This window comes from Aquarana catesbeiana, linkage group LG04 (assembly GCF_042186555.1).
Source record: "Aquarana catesbeiana isolate 2022-GZ linkage group LG04, ASM4218655v1, whole genome shotgun sequence".
In the NCBI taxonomy this organism is placed as follows: Eukaryota; Metazoa; Chordata; class Amphibia; order Anura; family Ranidae; genus Aquarana; species Aquarana catesbeiana.
The window spans coordinates 216,735,206-216,755,780 of record NC_133327.1 but is presented as its reverse complement, the minus strand read 5'-3'; the positions used below and the strand labels follow the sequence as shown (position 1 = coordinate 216,755,780).

Here is a 20,575-nt window from a genome sequence, read left to right as displayed (position 1 = left end):
AGTGTTGTCACATGAAAAGATATAATAAAATATTTTCAAAAATGTGTGGGGTGTACTCACTTTTGTGAGATACTGTATATACTGCTTTTTATGGTAACTTGCTGACAAAGCTTTTTAAAGTCTAATTACTAATTTTACAGGACAGCTTTGCGAAACAGCAAATTTATAGGTGTGAATATCAAGTTACTGGTGGAAAGGATGGTTTCTGGTTCACTAATTTCCATTATTATCTTACAAGATTTATAAAGCACCCACAGTTTATGCAGTGCTTTAAAAGAATAAAGGAAGACAGCACAGTTAACCTGGGTACACACTAGAAGTTTTTACATTCAACCCAGTGATCTGCCCCCTGGAGGTTTGAGGGCCCTCCGTCTCTATGCCAACATGCCCTCTCAAGCTCTCTGATAAAATGTCAACTTAGGTAAACTTATAGGCAAGTGTGTCGGGAGACCAAGTGATTTGAAGTGTCCTCCCTTTTTCCAGGGTCAGCTGAGACATGCATAATCTCCATTTCATGATGAACAGCACACTGTTTGCACCTGCTATCTGGATGACTAACACATCTGCCAGAGAAAGGAAGAACATGGTAAAATTCCTGATACTAGAGGTGGACATAAAAGTGGTGGATTTCCAACTTTAGACTGCCAATTGTCTGTAAGCCAACAAAAGGTGACAGGGCGAGTTACATATGCTTGTGAACATGGGGAAGGGGGAAACAGTAATGGGGGCCAAATTGCAACCTCTATATCAGGGACTGGATTCGATTAAAATTGCTAAACTTCGGCAAGCAACAATTAGCATTCCACTCTCACCACACAATTCTCCCAGTTTTCTTGTAGCCGCCGTCTCCAAATCTCTTTATCGTTGGTCTGTGCGCTTTCAAGTGATAGATGTGCCTCTCCTCTTATTACAAGCTCCTCGTCTGGCGGCCCTGTGATCATGTAAAATGTACACATATGTATAAACAGAATACATTTCAGATGTACCCAACAACAAATAATAATAAGGAAATATATGTCTTGGATCAAAAGTAGATAAATAGTTCTAGGGAGACGTTGGATAAGAGTTTGTTACTTTACCTTCTCTCACTCTAGGAGAACGAATTTGAGTCCCCTGCACATCGTGTTCTTTCAACTTGTGCCAAGTTAGATATTTGAACGCATCACATGGCAGCTTAAAATGTAGAGAAGAAAGAACGCTAATTATGTTTTGAAGTGTTTTCATGTGCATTCATGGAACACTTGAAAATGATTAAACCACAAAAGCAATACCTTGAAATCACCAAAGTCAAACAAGGACAACAGTGATTACATTTGCAATTAAATGTTTTCATTAAAAAAATGAAAATGACATCCAAGATATGTTCTTCTCTCATTAGGGAATGGTATTTGACCTAAAATAAACATATATGAGAAATTAAGTGTAGGGGGCGCTATATTGAGGGTAAATTAGTGACTAATTCTTAATCCTATACCAAACAGGAATAACATATAGAAGTGTTGATTCAAATCGTCCACCTGGACAAAAAATGTAAATGGATACAGTCCCAACAAAGTGACAAGTGTATACACAAAAAAAAAAAACAGTGGAAAAAAATTCTATATAAAAGTTCACAAAAAAAAACATATATGAAGAAGCTTCAATCTTCCAAATATAACAGTGTCTTCCAGCAAATATTTGTGATCCTTCACCAAGCTTAGGGAAACATGGACACCCAAAAGGCGGTACCTGGTCACGTTTTTTTACCTATGCTATTTCCGGTCCGGCTGACATTGGTGTGAGCCGGTGGAATGCACGCCATCCACGGAGGTGGGACGGAAGTGACTCCACACATCATTCCTTTGACAAGCCAGCAGCCCCAGTGTTGGGACAGGCACTTTTAAATGTAAGGAGCCATTTGGCCACTTTTTTACCATTTGATTTTTATAATAAAAACGGTATAATGCTATGGATGTTTCCTGCTCTTTTTGTATATCCTGCCTTTGCCATCGAGGAGGAAGGTTCCTTCCATCTCCATTCCATCACATGTGAGCAGGCACTATCCTGCAAAAGCGCAGTTTGACTATCTTTCTTAGGAAAGAAGTCAAATTGGTCTGGTAAGCAGATCACTTATCTATTAACTTTTTGGGTGTCCATATTTCCCTAAGCTTGGTGAAGGATCACAAATCTTTGCTGGAAGACACTTATATTTGGAAGATTGAAGCTTCTTCATATGTTTTTTTTTTTTTTTTTGTGGACTTTTATGTAGAATTTTTTTCCACTGTTTTTTTTTTGTTTTTGTGTATACACTTGTCACTTTGTTAGGACTGCATCCATTTACATTTTTTGTCCAGGTGGACATTTTGAATCAACACTTCTATATGTTATTCCTGTTTGGTATAAGACAGGGATATGCAATTAGTGGACCTCCAGCTGTTGCAGAACTACAATTGAGAACATCTATGTTGCTTACCTAACTCTTGTAAAACGTGAGCTACTATTTTTTTTTATCATGTAATTACTGTCAGCTGCAACTATGCAACACACAGAGCCACATGAATAGTTTTGGGGTAAATTTTATCTTAACTTTTGTTTCTATGTTTTTAAAAAGAGAAAAGTTTTTTATAGGTTTAAATACAATATGTTTTCCAATAAACTGGAAACATATGAAAAGGAGCCTAAACCTCCCCCTTGCTTGCTGCTTATAAAAATACAGTAAAACCTTGGTTTGAGTGTAACTTGGTTTGAGAGCGTTTTGCAAGACAAGCAAAATGTTTAAAAAAAGATATACAAGCGATGTCTTGATATACAAATAGCGTCATGTCACAACTGAGTATAAAAGAGGAGAGAGGTGCCTCTAAGTGTAGAAATATGGTTACATTTAATGAAGGTACAACATTAAGCAACTAACAATGGTTGATGATTTAAACAGGCACAACTAAGTATTCAGGCATCCGGGGTAAAGCTGTCCACATAGACCATCCTCCTCATCACCATCGACATCATCCCTTCCGCGCTGCACTCCACAAGTGCTTCAAGCCTTGCTTTCAAGTCGCTCTACTTCAGGGTAGTCTTACCGGTCACGATTGCAGACTGACAATGGTGAGAGCGGGTGGTGCGGAGGACGGTCTATGTGAACAGCTTTACCCTGGATGACTGCATACTTAGATGTGCCTCTTTTAAATATCAACCATGTGAATTGCTAAATGTTGTACCTTCATAAAAATGTAACCATATTGCTACACTTAGAGGCGCCTCTCTTCTCTTTTATACACTGTAGCTCATGCTGGATTTAGCTTCTAATCCCCTTGTGGAGGCTGCCATTTGAGGATGGACATTTTATGGTTACACAACCTATTACATTGCTATAATCGTTTTATATGGACTATAAACTGAAGGACTGAATAAATGGTTGTCCGAGTTTCCATTATTTCTTATGGGGAAATTTGCATTGATATACAAGTGCTTTGGATTAAAAGCATGTTCCCGGAACTAATTATGCTCACAATCCAAGGTTTTTCTGTACAGCAAATAAATATACAATATTTCAGATTTACCTGAATAAAAATAGAAAAAACATATTCTTTAGCTTTTTATTCTCTTGTCCTGACCATAATACCTAAAGCTAGAAAAATGTATACAAAACCCACTACACAATATTTTTTTATATAAATGAGAACTAGGAGGGTAAGACAAACGAATTACTGAATCAACGTTTGTGTTTTTAAAGTATATTTAAATCCCAACAATGAACTTCTCTTATTTGCTACATATTCGTCTGTTAATTAAACATACTATTGAGTGTTTTGTTATATCTGTTCTTTAAGTGCAATAAAATATCTGTTTATCATGTCAGAAACTCATAGTAAGTAGGTTCAAGTAGTTTAGCAAAGGAAGGGCAATCACATTCCCTCAGCTGCATAAGAGCTGGGGAAGAAGAAACAGCAGTACATTGAACTTCCCATTGAAAGGCGTGGGTCAGGAAAAGTCTGATCATTGGAGGAGAGCAGGCTGTGTTCCCAGCATAGCTAGAGAACTGACCATGGTGTGCTCTCCTGCTTACTGTGGTCAGTTTTTAATAGGAAAGCAGAGGGACTGGCAGGAACACCAGGAATTTCACATATCAGGAATATGAAAAGTTGCGTTTACATATTCTTTAAAGTGTTACTGAACCCGGGGCCCTGCATTTACTATATCTGGTCTCCCACAGTACACAGAACATGGAATTGCAATCGTTTTTGTAAATATATTCAGTACTGCTAAATTTCTTTTTTTCCTCAGCAGTTAGAGCAGTCTTGGGAATTCTATCAGTGCCTGGTTAAAGTTTTCATTCTGCTCTGACTGTCCTATAAGGCTTCAGGACCCCTGACCCTCTGTCTGTACAGTGCTGATTGACCATGTGCTGATTACATGCACTCTCCCAAGAAAAAAAAACTCTCTAACAATACACAGCAAACTGAGCATGTGCAGCTTGTGCCCTAGGGTTTGGGGACAGTGGAAGAAGAGGAGGAACAGAGAAGACAGAATCAAACAGCCTTTTTACACAATGCAGAGGATTAACCTTTTAGGTTCCACAGTGAGTATAACAAGCGTGCTATACTGCATATACACACTGATTTTAATGTTGTGAGTTTAGTAACACTTTACTGTAAGTGATGACAACGTTATTACCAACTACACATGCCCATTGTGGAAAGGCAGTAATTGATCTGGCTCATAAAGGGTAGAATTTTGAAAGATCTGAAGTGGTTAAAGGGATACAACATAGAGAATGTGCAAGTATTGCAGATATGTACTGCACACTGTATGTTGTTTTTTTTCTGACATACACTTTAAATTGTGCAACAGGGTGCCATATTTGTTGCTACATGATAAAACAGTCTAGAAATGAACTGTAAATAAAGTAAATACTTTAGGTTTATAAAACGTACTAGAAAAGATAATATTACAAAAAAATAAAGTAAATTTAAAATAGAACTAAAGTCAAACTTTTTTTTTTCATTTTGGATAGAGGAAGGAAGGGTTTTAACAACTGTCAGTTTTTTATGCTTTACCTTCACTTCCTGTTCCATAGCTAAAACAGGAAGTAAAAGGAAATCCCTACAAATTAAGGGAATATATTGGCCCCCCTTGGTAATCAGGGCAAATAGTGAGGGTGAATCTCCCTAATGGGGGCACCTTACAGGCGTTCTAATCCCAGGTGCTCTTTAGTAATAGGGGGCAACATTTGTATCAAGGTTCACTGCTTTCCTTGTCTTTGCCTTTACTGAGATATGAGCATTTACTAGCTACAGTGGGTCTCATTTATGTGAGTCTGAAGGAGGACGAGTCTAGGATAGTTTGTACTATACTGATGTTCTAAAGTATCTACCCAGATTTAGATATTTCACAGATGTAATTTTATTGTGCATATTTGAATCTCATCAGTTACTCTAAGTCAGATCAGATGGTCTGAGACCAATCATCCTGGCATGTTTGAATAAATAAAGTTTTGTGTGTCACTTTATTAAAAAGGGGTGCAAGGTGACTGTGCATTAGTTAAAGAACAATTTACATGTGATATCTATGTTTCATATTTGTGATATTCGGAAAACCTGTCACTTCCATATACTGCATGCCAAATCAAGCCCTTATGTTTATGCAGCAGCCAGCCAGCAGCAGTGCCTGAGGGCAGTTGGCCCATGCCTACATGTCTGACAACTTGCTTTAAATATCTGAACACCCTTAAATGCTATCACTTCATAGTTTCTAAAGTACAGATGTTGGCAAAACAAGTACTCTTCCCTATATGAAATAAAAAGAAGTGACTGCATCTCTTAATAATTTATTATGTAAGTCAAAGGCATGTACGCAAACGGACAGGTCATTTCACCTTTCTATTTACACATTCAACATTGTACTGTTTTCCACCAATTATAAGTCAAACGATGTTCTATCTGTTTTATCAGTATGATCAGTATTAAACAAAATCTTGTGAGCAGCTAATAAATAATCAAAGGAACAAGCAGGCAACTGGTAACACACTCCCAATATAAATGTGAAAAACATAAATAAATAAAATAAAACAGCTGCGCTAAATTAAGTTAATCTTGTGTTAAATCATTTACACAAAATGGTGATATATAAGATACTTTACATAGATAGTAATCAATTTGACAAATGAAGTGCTTATCAGTGCATATACAGTATATGAATCCTTGATAATGTGAATAAAAAGTCCAAATTCTTAAATCATATATAATGCTTTAGTGCAAAGTGACATCTTATAAAAATGTCTTTGAATTATTCTTCTTATTCATACATGTGCCAAACTTGCACCCCAGTGCTCCCCCATCAGGTGTGTGCTGTCTGTGTGTGTCTCCAACTGGCATTGTTTAACCCGTATATGACAAAGAGAAGGAGCTCCACATAGTGCTTAAACTGTTTAAAACTTGACTTTGTTAAAAGATGTGTATGTTACACTCACATTTGATGGGTGCTCCAGTGCACCAACTATGTACAAAATGTAAAAAAAAAAAATCCAAGTGCATAAATTTGAATCCCCCTGAGGAAGTCACATGACCCTGTGACGTGACAAGTAGGGGAGGGTGCATGGTTGTAATGAGACACTTTGCTATCCATTGGAACAGCACAAAGCTGTTGTTGTAGTGCCTTGGATTTAAAAAAAAATGCTGTACATAGCTCATTTACTAAGCTCTGGAGCAACTGCTCCTGCAGAGTGCAACTGCACTTTACAGAGTGCACAGCCTATATGCCTTTAGTAAATCAACCCCCATGAGTTTTTTTTTGTTCAACCCAGGAGGTTGAACAAAAATAAACTGTCAGCTCTTGAACTGCTGTACTAACTATGCAAAGTTAGTGCAGCGATCTCCCCCGCTGAGCTGTTGTGTTCTGACAGGGAGACAGCCCCACCAGAACACTCTGATCAGCGCTCTCTGCCATTGGCTGAGAGTGCTGATCAGAAGTCAGTTGGCTGCTGGTTTTGCCAGCATGCTCGTTTGACAGAAGCTGGCCAAACGGCTGGCTGCTGTCAGACAGACCAACATACACACGGCCCAAATGTTGGCCGTTTTTTTATTAACCAGCCGATGTCTCCCAACATTCGGCCCTGGTGTACCAGGCTTTACTCACAAAAAACACTGAACTGAATACTGAACAGACATAACATACCAATGAATGGTTAAAACTAATCTAAGATATTATGTAATTAAACTGACCCTCCCCATATATTTCCTTTATAACTGCAGTAGCATAACTGCACCGTTTTTCCTTGTAAGTGATATTCAAAGTGGTTCTAAAGGCAGAAGGTTTTTTTCACTATAATGCATTCTATGCATTAAGGTAAAACAAACCTTCTGCATTCAGCTCCCCTCCAGCTCCCCCTAATACTTACATGAGCCTGATCTCGATCCAGCGATGTGCATGAGGGCTGAGGCTCCCTCTACTCTCTCCCTCCTCATTGGCTCAGAGACAGCAACGGGAGCCATTGGCTTTGGTCAATGGACACACAGTGCAGGCTCAGGAGCGAACATGCACAAGTGCCCCGTAGCAACCGGCTTGCTGTGGGGGGAATTCAGCGGGGGGGAGGAACCAGGAGCGCTGACGGGGGAACCGAGAAGAGGAGGATCGGGGCTGCTCTGTACAAAACTATTGTATTGAGTGGGTAAGCATAACATGTTTGTTATTTTTAAAAAGTAAAAAGCGATCCTTTACAATCACTTTAACCCTTTCACTGGCAAGTCCGTATGCTGTACAGACCTACAGATGTGCCCGCAGGTGGTCAGGTCAGTACGGCGTTCGGATCTCCTTTCTTCCTCTCCTATAAGCTCATGGTCACTTCAATGACCATAAGCTTATATCAGAATTGTTCAGCAGACTCTGCTGAACAATTCTACAACTCTGATTAGCGGATTACAACCCGCTGATTAGAGTTATTAACCACTAATGTGACCGCCCCCCACCCATGCCGTCGCTTCCTTGCCCCCTGCCTCTCCACCCCCGCTGCACCATTCCATCTAAAACTGCCCCCCCATCTCCTCTCCTATCCCCTTCACCAACCTTCTCCCCCCAGCACTAATTACCCCCCTCCACCCGATCCGACTCCCCCTGCAAACCCGCTCCCTGCAGCCACCATCATTAGCCGGCATCCCTCCTCCTCCACTCCTGCCAGCTTCAGGTGCTGCATGGGGCTTGGGGGGTCCAGATGTGTCCCCCCCACCAGTCAGATCACCCCCCAAATTCCCCCCGCACCCCCGATCCATGGCCGCTCCGAGTGGCATCTCTCCTTCCCCTCCCTCCACCTGCAGCTTCTCTCTGCACTGATCTCCTATGATCTGTCAGGCTGGGAATCACAGCGGGGGGGAACGGCAGGGCCGGACTTGCCTACCGGGATACCGGGTCATTTCCTGGTAGGCTGCCTGCCGTGGGGCCACTTTGATCTATGCTGTGGCTGCAGCGCTCCCCTCCCTCCTCCTCCCCCTCCTCCTGCCTACTTGTCACACAGCGGGAAACCGCTGTGTCACGAGCTGAGTGTGAAAAGTTCAGCCGTGCTGTGATAAAAGTCCCGTCCTCCTCCTAGAGGAGCTCGTGTGATAGACGCAGTGTTCTGTCTATCACACAAGCTGGTCTAGGAGAAGGGCGGGACTTTTATCACAGCGTGGCCGAACTTTCCACACTCAGCTCCGTGACACAGCGGGAGATGCCCGCTGTGTGTAATGCACGCACTGACTAGTGAGGCTGCAATGAGGGCACAGTAAGGCTGCAATGATGGTGAGGGAGGCTGCAATGAGGGCACAGTAAGGCGGCAATGATGGTAAGGCTGCAGTGAGGACACGGTAAGGCAGCAATGATGGGCACGGTGAGGCTACAATGATGGGCATGTGAGGCTGCAATGATGGGCACGGTGAGGCTGCAATGATGGGTATGGTGAGGCAGGCAATGATGGGCACAGTAAGGCGGGAATGATGGACACAGTAAGGCTGCAATAAGGGTGAGGCTGCAATAAGAGCATGTTGAGGCTGCAATGAGGGTACGGTAAGGCAGCAATGATGGGCACGGTGAGGCGGCAATGATGGGCACGGTGAGGCGGCAAAGATGGGCACAGGGAGGCTGCAATGATGGGCATATTGAGGCTGCAATGATGGGCACAGTGAGGCTGCAATGATGGGCACAGTGAGGCTGCAATGATGGGTACAGTGAGGCTGCAATGACGGGCACAGTGAGGCTGCATTGACGGCCACAGGGAGGCTGCAATGATGGGCATATTGAGGCTGCAATGATGGGCACAGTGAGGCTGCAATGTTGGGCACAGTGAGGCTGCAATGATGGGTACAGTGAGGCTGCAATGACGGGCACAGTGAGGCTGCATTGACGGCCACAGTGAGGCTGCATTGATGGGCACAGTGGGGCTGCATTTGATGGGCACTGGTGAGGCTGCATTGATCTTATGTCCGCAGTCTCTGACCATCTCTTGTACCATGTCTGCAGTCTCTGATCATCTCCTGTATCATGTCTACATTCTTTTAACATCTTTAGTATCATGTCCTAAGTCTCTGACCATCTCCTGTACCATGCCCACAGCCTCTGACATCTTGACATCTCCTGTATTATGCCCGCAGCCTCTAACCATTTCTTGTATCATGTCCGCAACCTCTGACCATCTCTTTTCTTATAACATGTATGCAGTCTCTGAGGGAGTCTGGAGAGGAGTCAAGAATGGGAGCACCGCTGGGATGGGGATCATGGGAGAAATCAGACGTGTGTGGACTGTGGAGAGTAGACTATAGGAAATCCAGAGCCACCAAGCTGGAGCCAACTGACTGATCCCTGCAAGGTGCACCTGAGAGGAGGTCAGTGACAGCGCCGACAGGCCAGTCTGGGGGGGGTCACTAATGTAAGGGGGAGTAAATACAATAATGTAAGGGGGCACTGATATAAAGGTTTCCTCCCTATATCATTAACTCACGCCCCCCCCTTACCCTAATGTATTCTTTTAAGTGGATGGGTTCGGGGTGCAATGTTCTGTGCCCCAAGCCCAACCTTTTTCAAGCCAATTAGAGCCTTGGGCTGTAATCATGTGGCTTGAAAAAAAAAACTCATACAAACATATGGGTCTGGCGCCCTGCAGGGGAGTGGCGCCCCTGCGCCCCTAATGGACTGGCCGCTCCTGGTAAGACCCTTTCACATGGAGCGGACTCTGTCAAGCAGATCCGCCTGCTCAGCGGGGGATCTGTCTGCTGATCCCTGCTGAGCAAGCAGATGATAGGTCCGCGTCCTCTCCGCTGATGCAGAGCGGACACAGACACAGCTCGCTATTCTTTATGGGACGGATGGAAATGGACCGCCTGTCCAGTTCCATTAGATACCATCCGATCCAATCTGCTAGATGGATGGGGAATTGAATCCCCATCCGTCTGTTTTTAGAAGACTGGATCGGATGCAGGGATGGTGTAAATGGACACATTTACATCAGCCTCTCCATAGAGAACAATGGGTGGCCTGATTGGGCCACCTGAAAAATGCACATTCAGGCCCGATCAGTGTGCTTGTGTGAAAGGGGCCTAAGGCCTTGTTCACACAGGGCATACACAGCGTACCTTTACAGGTATGTACAGGTGTTCCATGCATCTCTGTGCAGGCAGTCCCATTGATGTAATTTGGGATGGATCACTTGCACGAACAGAGCTGTTGCTCCAAATTTTACATCCATGTAGGTCCTCATGCATGTCCCTGAGCTCACACTGTCTGTGTTTGGGGTCATGTACCGACACCCACACGGATGTCAGATTGGGAACAGTAGCTATGCCTATGCAGCCGTTACATCCAAATTGACATAAATAGGACTGCCTGTACAGGGATGCATGGAACACCTGTGCATCCCTGTGCGAGTAAACATGGCCCCCCATGGGTCTACACTTTAGTGTGCCACATGTGAGTGATGCTTTAGTACTAAATTAGCAGGAATTTTGTAAGTTACATTGTGTTTATGTGCAATATTAATGATTTTAGTGTATTTTTAGTGAAAATAGCGATATGATGACCATTTGCACAATTATTGCAGGGCCCAGAAAATCTGTAGCACTTTTTTAATTCTACAGGACATGTGCTTTTAGAAAATGTCTAGTTTGATTTTCAAATTCTGAAAGCTGTAAGTAAAAAAAAAATGAAAACCTCCAGATTTTTAGAGAAATTTCTGAGTACGTTCAATTTTCACCATTTTGCAAAAAGGTGCAATTTACCATTTACAAACATTTGTTATTTATCAACTCTATACGGGTTAACCACTTACGGACCACCAGCCGCAGTTTTACGTCAGCTGTTTGAAGGAGGATATCTTTGTTATGGCAGCAGCTAGCTGCCATAACCCCGGTATCCTCTTCTTCAGCAGGCAGTCTGCTACAAGATAAAAGTGGCCTTTGCAGCGGATTCGCTGCAAGATCACTTTTATCGGCGGCGGGAGAGGGCCCCCGCCACAGGGTCTAAAAAATCAGTAGTACCTTCCTTTTATTCTAGAGGTCATATGCTTTCGGAAAATATATGGTTCTGGGGGTATTTCACAAATTCTGAAAGCTGTAAGGGAAAAATGAAAACCTTCAGATTTTTTGAGAAATTTGGATATTTACACTTTTGCATCTGTTCAATTTTCACCATTTCGCAAAAAGGCGCAATTTAAAAGTTATAAATATTTGTTATTTATTAACTCAATACAGGTTAAACTTTTATATTTAGTAGGGATTTTGTAAAATTTGCTGTGTTTTTATCTGCTAATAATGGTTTTAGTGTATTTTTTGCAAATATATTGGTTTGATAAACATTTGCACAAATATCACGGGGTCTAAAAGATCAGTAGCACCTTCTTTTTATTCTACTGATCATGTGTTTTCAGAAAATATATCATTTGGAGGGTCTTTCACAAATTCTGAAAGCTGTAAGTGAAAAATAAAACGCAAAGGAAAAATTGCAAAAATGGTCCGGCCAACTGAGTGTACAAAATGGAGCACAGGGCCTGGCAGCGAAAGGGTTAAAGGGAAAAATTACCTTCACACAATAACAAAAGAAAGAACAGGAATATGACAACCCATACCAATTATTCTCAACCAGGATTCCCCGCAACCCTAGGTTTCCTCCAGAGATTGCTAAAGGTTCCTAAAACTCTGGCTGAGCCAGTGCTTTCAATTATCTTTGTAGCAGGTGGTAAGTGTGGCAATGTGACCACCTATGTAAGGGTGCCATTCTTCTTACTAACCACCAACCTAAGGGGCATTCTTCCAACTGGTCTCGATAAATTGATTTTAGCAAGGGTTCCCTGAGACTTACATTTTTTTCAAGGGTTCCTCTGGGGTAAAAGGGTTGCGAAAGGTTGACCTATAGTTTCATTTTTTTCCTACATTAATATAATGGAAGTTGAAACGTTGCCAAGGGCAGCAAATACAAGTGTTCTTCTTCCAGCCCTAGTAATATAGTACTGTTTTGTGAATGAAGAACTGGTGAAACATGACTCCTAAGTCAGATATGGCCATAGAAAAACATTTTTTTTTTCATCTTAAATTAGTAGATATAATCTCTATTGCATGCCTGAAAACAACCTGTTTTTATAGACTTGCCTTTATCTTAAATACGTAGGAAATGGAATGCTTTACTTGGGTCAAATCTTTGGCACTCTGCTCTATATCACTCAAAATATCTTACTTAGATGTAGACAGAGAAACTCTGCATTGCTTTATTTAAGATGTGAAGAATATATTTTTTGGCTGAGGACATGGAGTTCAAGACACTTCAGCATCCCAATGCAACATCCACTGCTGCGAAAGCAAACTGACTTTGTATTGTGCATTGATGGAGAATTAATGTTTCTATAGACACATACGGAAAAAAAAATCAGCTTTATGTATTCTTCTCAGTGCGTGTTAATGTTTTAAAGACTTGTTCTACAATTAGCTTGTTTTTTATGTGTACATGGTCCTGGGGAGAACTAGGAACCTTTAGCTTGGGACAAACACAACCAACTGACTCTCTCACTGTAGGGGCAGAGTTTTGTAGTTTTAATAAAGTGTAGTATGAGGCCCTACTGATAGATGGGCATGGTGAAAGATGGGTGACACACCTTTTCACATCTTTCTGCATCAGCTTCCTTTGTGCCTCTTGACAGTCAGTCACATGACATCTCAGAGACACAAAGGAAGTTTGTGTTGTAAGGTTACCCTTTGTCAGATGCTGCAATTGCAGTTTTTTTACAAGGTAGCCTTTGCAAACCCCCAATGTGTCATTCACTGTGGGTCCTGCTCTGATCAATGTCTGAATAGCTTAGGGTCTCCACTTAGCGCCACTAGCCCATCATATCTTATTGATACTGGCCCAGGGGATGAATAATTTCCTGTCACCAAACACCGTCCTCCACTGATATTGTTGCAGCCATAATAGTTATGCCTTACTGATATTCCTATCTCATTGTCCGAGATAGTTTTCTCTCTATGATTAAAATCATAGAGAAGGAAAATTCAGGAGCAAAAAACATCAGAGGTGGGGAGAGTCAAGCTGGGTGTATATACCACCTGTAACAATATTGTTCATTGTATAAAATGCAAAAATATGTGTGACTGCGCTGAAAATTAAATGAATTATGAATAAAAAGTGTAGAAAATACTTATATAATACTTCCCTGTACAATTAATAACATACATATGTGCAAACCAGAATAGGTGAATGACTCGATCCAAGTGTTCAAATTCATCAAAATAAATCCATTAAAAGTGCAAATTCATCAAAATAAATCCATTAACAGTGCAAAAATCTATGAAAATATAAAGAGTCCAGTGTCTAAGTTCATCAAAGGTTTTATGTGATTTTTTAACATCCAATTTTAAAGAGCCATCTGAAGAAAGTCCTAACTCTGAATGTATAAAGTGCCTTCGTGCAAAAAGTTCACAATGGTCTTCAGATGGCTCTTTAAAATTGGAAGATAAGAAATCACATAAAACCTTTGATTAACTTGGACATTGGCTTCTTTATATTTTCTTATTTCTTTTATTGATTTTCACACTTTTAATTCATTTATTTTGATGAATTTGAACACTTGGATCGAGTCATTCACCTATGATGGTTTGCACATATGTATTAATTAATTGTTTGGGGAAGTACTATTAATATATGCATTTTCTACACTTTTTATTCATAATTTATTTCATTTTTAGCGCAGTCACGCATATTTTTCCATTTTAGTTTGGGAATTGTTGTCTTATAATGACAGCATCTGTTTACAACTCCATGGGTACCCATTAGGCACAGACACTAGTACCAGATAAATGTTTAGAGTATGCTGGTATATTTGGAGTGTAACTTTCGTTGTATAAGGGTCTGTCTAAAAGCATTAGGTTTTCTGCATTCTCTAATGGAATGAAATATTCATAATGTTCCTTGTATTCAAAGAACAGTGGCAAGGTTATTTAGGAGCAGTAGTTTTCTTAAGAATATTTTTTTACTCAAATTAACCATTAGCCGACCAGTCGCCGCAGTTGTACTGCGGCTGATTGGCACGGCTGGGCGAAACGACATTATGTAAGGTTGCTTCGCACTGTGGCCACTAGGGGCACGCGTGCACCCACCGCCCCCCCCCCCCCCCGAGCCAATGCGAGTGCCCGGCAGTCACGATCACCACCGGGCTCCCACGATCGTGGCTGACACACGGAGAGCTGGGATCCGTGTGTGTAAACACACAGTTTCCGGTTCTCTGAGAGGAGAACTGACAGATCGTCTGTCATCTCCCCTACACAGTTCAGTTAGAACACACACTAGGGAGCACAATTAACCCCTTGATCATCCCCTAGTGTTAACCCCTTCCCTGCCAGTTACATTTTTACAGTAATCAATGCATTTCTATAGTACTGATCGCTGTGTAAATGCCAATGGTCCCAAAAATGTGTCAAAATTGTCCAATGTGTCTGCAATAATGTTGCAGTTCTGATAAAAATCACAGATCTCCGCCATTACTAGTAAAAAAAAAAAAAATTAATAATAAAAATGCCATAAAACTATTCCCTATTTTGTAGACGCTATAACGTTTGCTCAAACCAATCAGTATAGGCTATTGTGATTTTTTTTACCAAAAATATGTAGAAGAATACACATCGGCCTAAACTAAGTAAAAAAATAGTTTTTTGTATTATTTTAGGGGATATTTATTATAGCAAAAAGTTAAAAAATTGTGTTTTTTTCAAAATTGTCGCTCTTTTTTGGTTAATAGCGCAAAAAATAAAAACCGCAGAGGTGATAAAATACCACCAAAAGAAAGCTCTATTTGTGGGAAAAAAAGGATGTCAATTTTGTTTGTGTACAACGTCGCACGGCCGCGCAATTGTCAGTTAAAACAATGCAGTGCCGAATCGCAAAACGTGCTCTGGTCAGGAAGGGGGTAAAATCTTTCGGGGCTGAAGCGGTTAATAATGTAATTTGGTTACACTTTTATTTAAAGAGTTTTATTTTTGGCTCCACTTTTCAAACTAAGCCATCTCAGATATTTACGGTTTGGATATAATGCCAAGACCAATATCTTCAATGGTAGGATCTGTTCATCAAAATCCCTATATCTATTTTATTGACATGGCTGTTTGCATTAAACAAAGGTTTGCTTGTCTGGCAGCATTTTAATGGAGCATATTGCTTTTAAGAAAGTCATGCAGTTTATATGTTTATTGGATATGCAGGCAAACTGTATCTGACAAATGGTTGTTTCTTAATGCTATTAAAGTATATCTGTTGCTCAAAACAAAGATGTAATATTTTGCAGCTTACTAGTCTTGTGGCTGCATTACTATTATTTTTTTTCAAGCTTGTTTTGAATCATTTTCACTTGGTGATCTTATACACTTCCTGCCCTTGGGTGTCTACATCACTCTTCCACTGTATCTATGGAGGGATCCATGGTTGTCACCCAGACGGCCCCCTGATATTGACTTCTATACTTTCTTATTTATTCATCTCCCTAACATGGAGGATGGGGCAATTTACAGAACATAGCTAAGAAGGACAATATTCTTCCGTTCAGCTCACAGAAAATGACAGGCACACTGCCATTCTGGCAAGGTTAACAGGTATTTTGTATATTTGCTGAAAATAAGAAAAATAAGGTTTCGGTTTAGTTATCTTTAAACATGTCTTTACAGGACATTCAGTTGTGGATGTTCATGTTGCCTTGGAGGAGAAAGGTGGAAAAGCAGTCAAACACATACAGAAACAACCAATACAGTTGAAACTGAATACTCTAATGTACTACTGTATTTAAAATCTCAGGTGATAGTACATAAATGTGCCAAACTCTGAAGCTGGCTATAGATTGATTGGGCAGCAGATCAAAAACCTTAATGAATTCCTCCAGCCACACAGTCAAGGTGGATGGAGAAATCCTTGCTGCTATGCTATTGAAAAATTTTCAACATTCCTATTCAAGAGATGTTAACTCTGTAGATGGATCAAAATTCAGTCTGTCCCTGCTGAAATGGGTGCATTTCAAACCATCTATGAGCAGCTATAGAAAAATAAAATTATATTGCATTCTTGTAAACCCTACCTCCTCCACTTCTCAAAGGATATGGAGCCCCCCCCCCCCCCCCTACCAAGTGCATTTGATGTACAGTAAGTGGATGAAATGGCACAGGGCCACCAGCAGAAATCACAGGGCCCCAATGTCACTGTCTTTCTGATGAAAAAGGACCCTTTTCAGCTTCCATACATTGACTATTGCTTCTATTATAGATTTATATTGTTCTATGACTCAAAGCTACAATCCATGTGAATGCAAAAATGTTTGTCATGTTCATCCTATTTATCAAATTTCCCATTATGCTGTTTGGATTACCTAATAAGACAGGAAAGCTGAAATACTGCAGTTATTATGTTTGCTGACTGAAAACACACTTTTGTCTTAGCAGTAGCTTTTCATACATAGCAAGGCCCAACAGATGATGTGATGAATTCTGGATGACCAGGGCCTATCCTGACAGATTTATACTCAATCCCCTCTCAGAAGTATTCTGTTTGCTACTCTGATGGGGGTTTGTAATGGCTTACCCAATGGTCATTCCACATTCTTCAGTAAAGGCACATAGTAGAAATGTCTACACAATGGGGGAGATTTACTAAGACTGGAGCACTCAGAATCTGGTGCAGCTGTGCATTGTAGCCAATCAGCTTCTAACTTCAGCTTGTTCAATTAAAGCAGTAGTAAACTCAGACAATGTTACCCCAAATCAGCAATATGCAATTTCATGTGGCTGTTTAGTAGATATTCACCGCTTACGGTATGCAAATAGAACGTTCTTACTTGATAGAATAGACTTTTTCTGAACGCCTCTGCTTGTATGCAGCCACGACCATTATAACTCCTGTCTTCCACGTCTCAATAATATTTTATTTCTGCCCTCACTCTTTCTCTGTGCCCATAATCTCGCGCATGCGCATTAGTTCCTGAAGCCAAGCATCATTTTTGTTTCAGACAGACAGGCTCTGTCTTCGGCTCCCCCCTCCATCTCCACAATCCCTGTTATGTACGAGTTACATGGGGTTAAGGCCAAGCTTGTCAATGAGGAAGGAGTGTCACGGGATCTCGGGGCTGACGCCGACGGAAAGGAAATGACGCAGCCCTGGCATGTATACAGCAATTTTCCGGCACAAAAAGCTTGCCGGAGGACTAACAGCGCATGCGCCGGTGATGTCATTGTAAACAAAACAAAGGATTACACAGAAAGCAAGTAGGTAGGAAGCCATACACACAGAGCAAACAGTACATTAGATTGCAATGATTAATTTTACAGACACTTGACTGAATGGGTATACAGCCACTTTAAAGGGTTTGCAACCCTACATTTTGATTTTCTGCCAGCCCCCCCTATTTTTAGCTTCCACCCTGCACTGTATATGTGTTTGTTAACCGGTTCCTGACTGGCTCACGCAGATATACTGCGGCAGAATGGCTCCCCCTGGGCGAAATCCCGTACGGGTACATCCTACCCGTTTTCGGCCACCAGAGGGTGCACGCACCCGCTGCATGGCGGGGGTCCCGATGCGCATTTTTTATAGCACTGATCGCTGTATAATTGTCAGTGGTCCCAAAAAAGTGTCAAAAGTGTCCGATCTGTCCGCCATAATGTCGCAGTCCCGATAAAAATCGCTGATTACCGCCATTACTAGTAAATAAATAATAAAATAAATAAAAATGCCATAAAAATGCTAAATCTTTCCCATAGTTTGTAGATGCTATAACTTTTGCGCAAACCAATCAATAAACGCTTATTGCAAATTCTTTACCAAAAATATGTAGAAGAATATATATTGGCCTAAACTGATGAAGAAATTCGTTTTTTAAAAAAAATTTGGGGGGATATTTATTATAGCAAAAAGTAAAAAATATTGTTTTTTTTTCTAAATTTTTGTTTATAGAACAAAAAATAAAAAACGAAGATGTGATCAAATACTACCAAAAGAAAGCTCTATTTCTGGGAAAAAAGGATGCAAATTTAGTTTGGGTACAGCGTTGCATGACCGCAATTGTCAGTTAAAGCGGACAGTGTCAAATTGTAAAAAGTGCTCTGGTCAGGAAGGGGGTAAAATCCTCCGGGCTGAAGTGGTTAAAATCAAAGCCTCTAAATACCTTTTTCTGATGTACCTTAAGGCTGGTCACGTGACTTACGGGCGCTCTGATACTCCGATCCAGGGCTACAGCAGGAGGAACCGAGCTCTCCCTCTGACATCAGCCGGAAGTCACATGACCACCGAGCTGGCCGCTCAGCTCCTCCTGCTCTAGTCCTGGATCGGAGTATCAGAGCAGCAGGGAAAAAAAACGGAATATTCTAAGCTCTGTTACAAAAGATAGCCAAAACGTTAGAGGGGTTTTTAAACTAGGGGACGGGGGGGAGGGCCCAGAGGTAGAGCTAGTCAGCGCGGCAGAGGTAGAGCTAGTCAGCGCGGAACATATTCCAGAGGGTAGTATTGGGGGCATTAGTGGTAGGTTAATAATAATATAGGAATTTCGCGCAATATTTACTAAAGTGATGTGAAAAGGGTGGGAAGGGCAGAAGTGATTAAGGTAATAATGACTGTGTTAATGTTGATAAAGATCTACGATCTCTATATAAAACATAAACACTGACTAACGATGGATTGCTGGTGCTGTGTTAAAGGTGCATCAGTGCAAATGGTAAAATAGCAAAACACTTAAAAGGTGACAGCTAGCTCCAATACCAAAAAATAAATTGATAAAATTAAATAAAGTGAATAAATATCAAAAATAGGTGTAACCGACTGTGAATAATTCATAAAGTGCAACCCATCTACAGGATAAATAAAAATAAATAATGACAAAAATTAATTGCAATTAATGCCAACATCATCCAAATATAGTGTCTTAAAATAATAGTGACAGCATTGTAGAATTGAGGAAAAACAGTTCATAAATTTATAAATAGGTGGCGCTGTTGTAGAGGTAGAAAAGTCCTTCTAATAGGATCTGTGTAAGCCTTTATGTGTAAATAAGTAGTTCCTTTAGTGGTGCCTCCTGGTTTAGTCTCTCAGAACTCTCACCTTAAAATAGTAGAAATGAAGCTATGGTAATATATCTTTTGAAATCTGGGAATCCTGTCTGGTAATTTCTCCTTTTTTTGCTGCTCCGTTCTCCTTATTATCTCCTTAATTCCTCCGCTCCAGTGTAGCTCAGACCCAGGGGAAGAAGAGGCGGGGGGGAGGCGGGGGGGAGGCGGGGGGGAGGCGGGGGGGGGGGGAGAAAAAGCACAGAAAAAAAAGGGGAGAGGGAGAGAGAAGAAAGGCTCCACTAGTGTATTATTGTTTTTAAGTAAAGGGAGATATTTATTTAATCTATGCTCTTACATTTACAAGCATAAAAATAGGCAGAGTAAAAACGTATGAGAAGCTTGGCGTTCTCAGCGCCCTCTCACTTGTGTAGACAGCTGTGTGCCGCTCCAGCCAATCCCTACGCGTTACGACACGTCACGTGTCTTCATCTGGGGAACCGGATTGGCTGTTGTCTGTGTCCTTATATGTAAAAGAATCCGGAAATGCTGAAACCGCCATTTTACTTATGGGTGTGTTGTTAAACTCGGCCGTCTGTATATTAAAACCGGAAGTGCTACAGCGGCCATTTTACTTATGGTTTTGCTTACAATGGACGGCGGTCATTTTTCTTTAGATTTACCGGAAGTTAGTTCGCCGCCATTTTGTTGTAGATAAATATGGCACTACTCTATGTGTTGGACTCCTATGTGAACGGTCATTGTTTTGGTGGGAATACACATAGATAGTCATTCTTATTTACGGCCAATAGGTAAAAGAAATAGCACCATAGAGGTCACACTAATAGTACATGACCTTAAAGGTGCACTTAGTGTTAATATATAATAAAATGTGTATATAATTATATATATAATTAACGATTCTGTTGAAAACCAAACTGCGGTATACATATGAAAACAGGTGAGAGTGCTCTGATACAGCAGTAAAGAGATACATTATACATAATAGAAATAATAATATAATAATAAAAACTTCTAATGTAATATTACTCCGATACCTTAATAAAATTAAAACTATTGGT

At 40.9% G+C, this 20,575-nt stretch overlaps 1 protein-coding gene across 1 annotated transcript in view; it reads right to left on the bottom strand.

Annotated features, from left to right (window-relative positions):
- LOC141141465 (uncharacterized) overlaps window positions 1-20,575 on the bottom strand; it is a 63,031-nt gene that overhangs the window by 26,072 nt on the left and 16,384 nt on the right. Inside the window, exons 3-4 of the mRNA XM_073629092.1 lie at window positions 1,080-1,173; window positions 813-931 (exon numbers count right to left, since the gene is read on the bottom strand). Of these exons, the coding sequence (XP_073485193.1) occupies window positions 813-931; window positions 1,080-1,173 (213 nt within the window). The remainder of the gene's footprint in view (window positions 1-812; window positions 932-1,079; window positions 1,174-20,575) is intronic.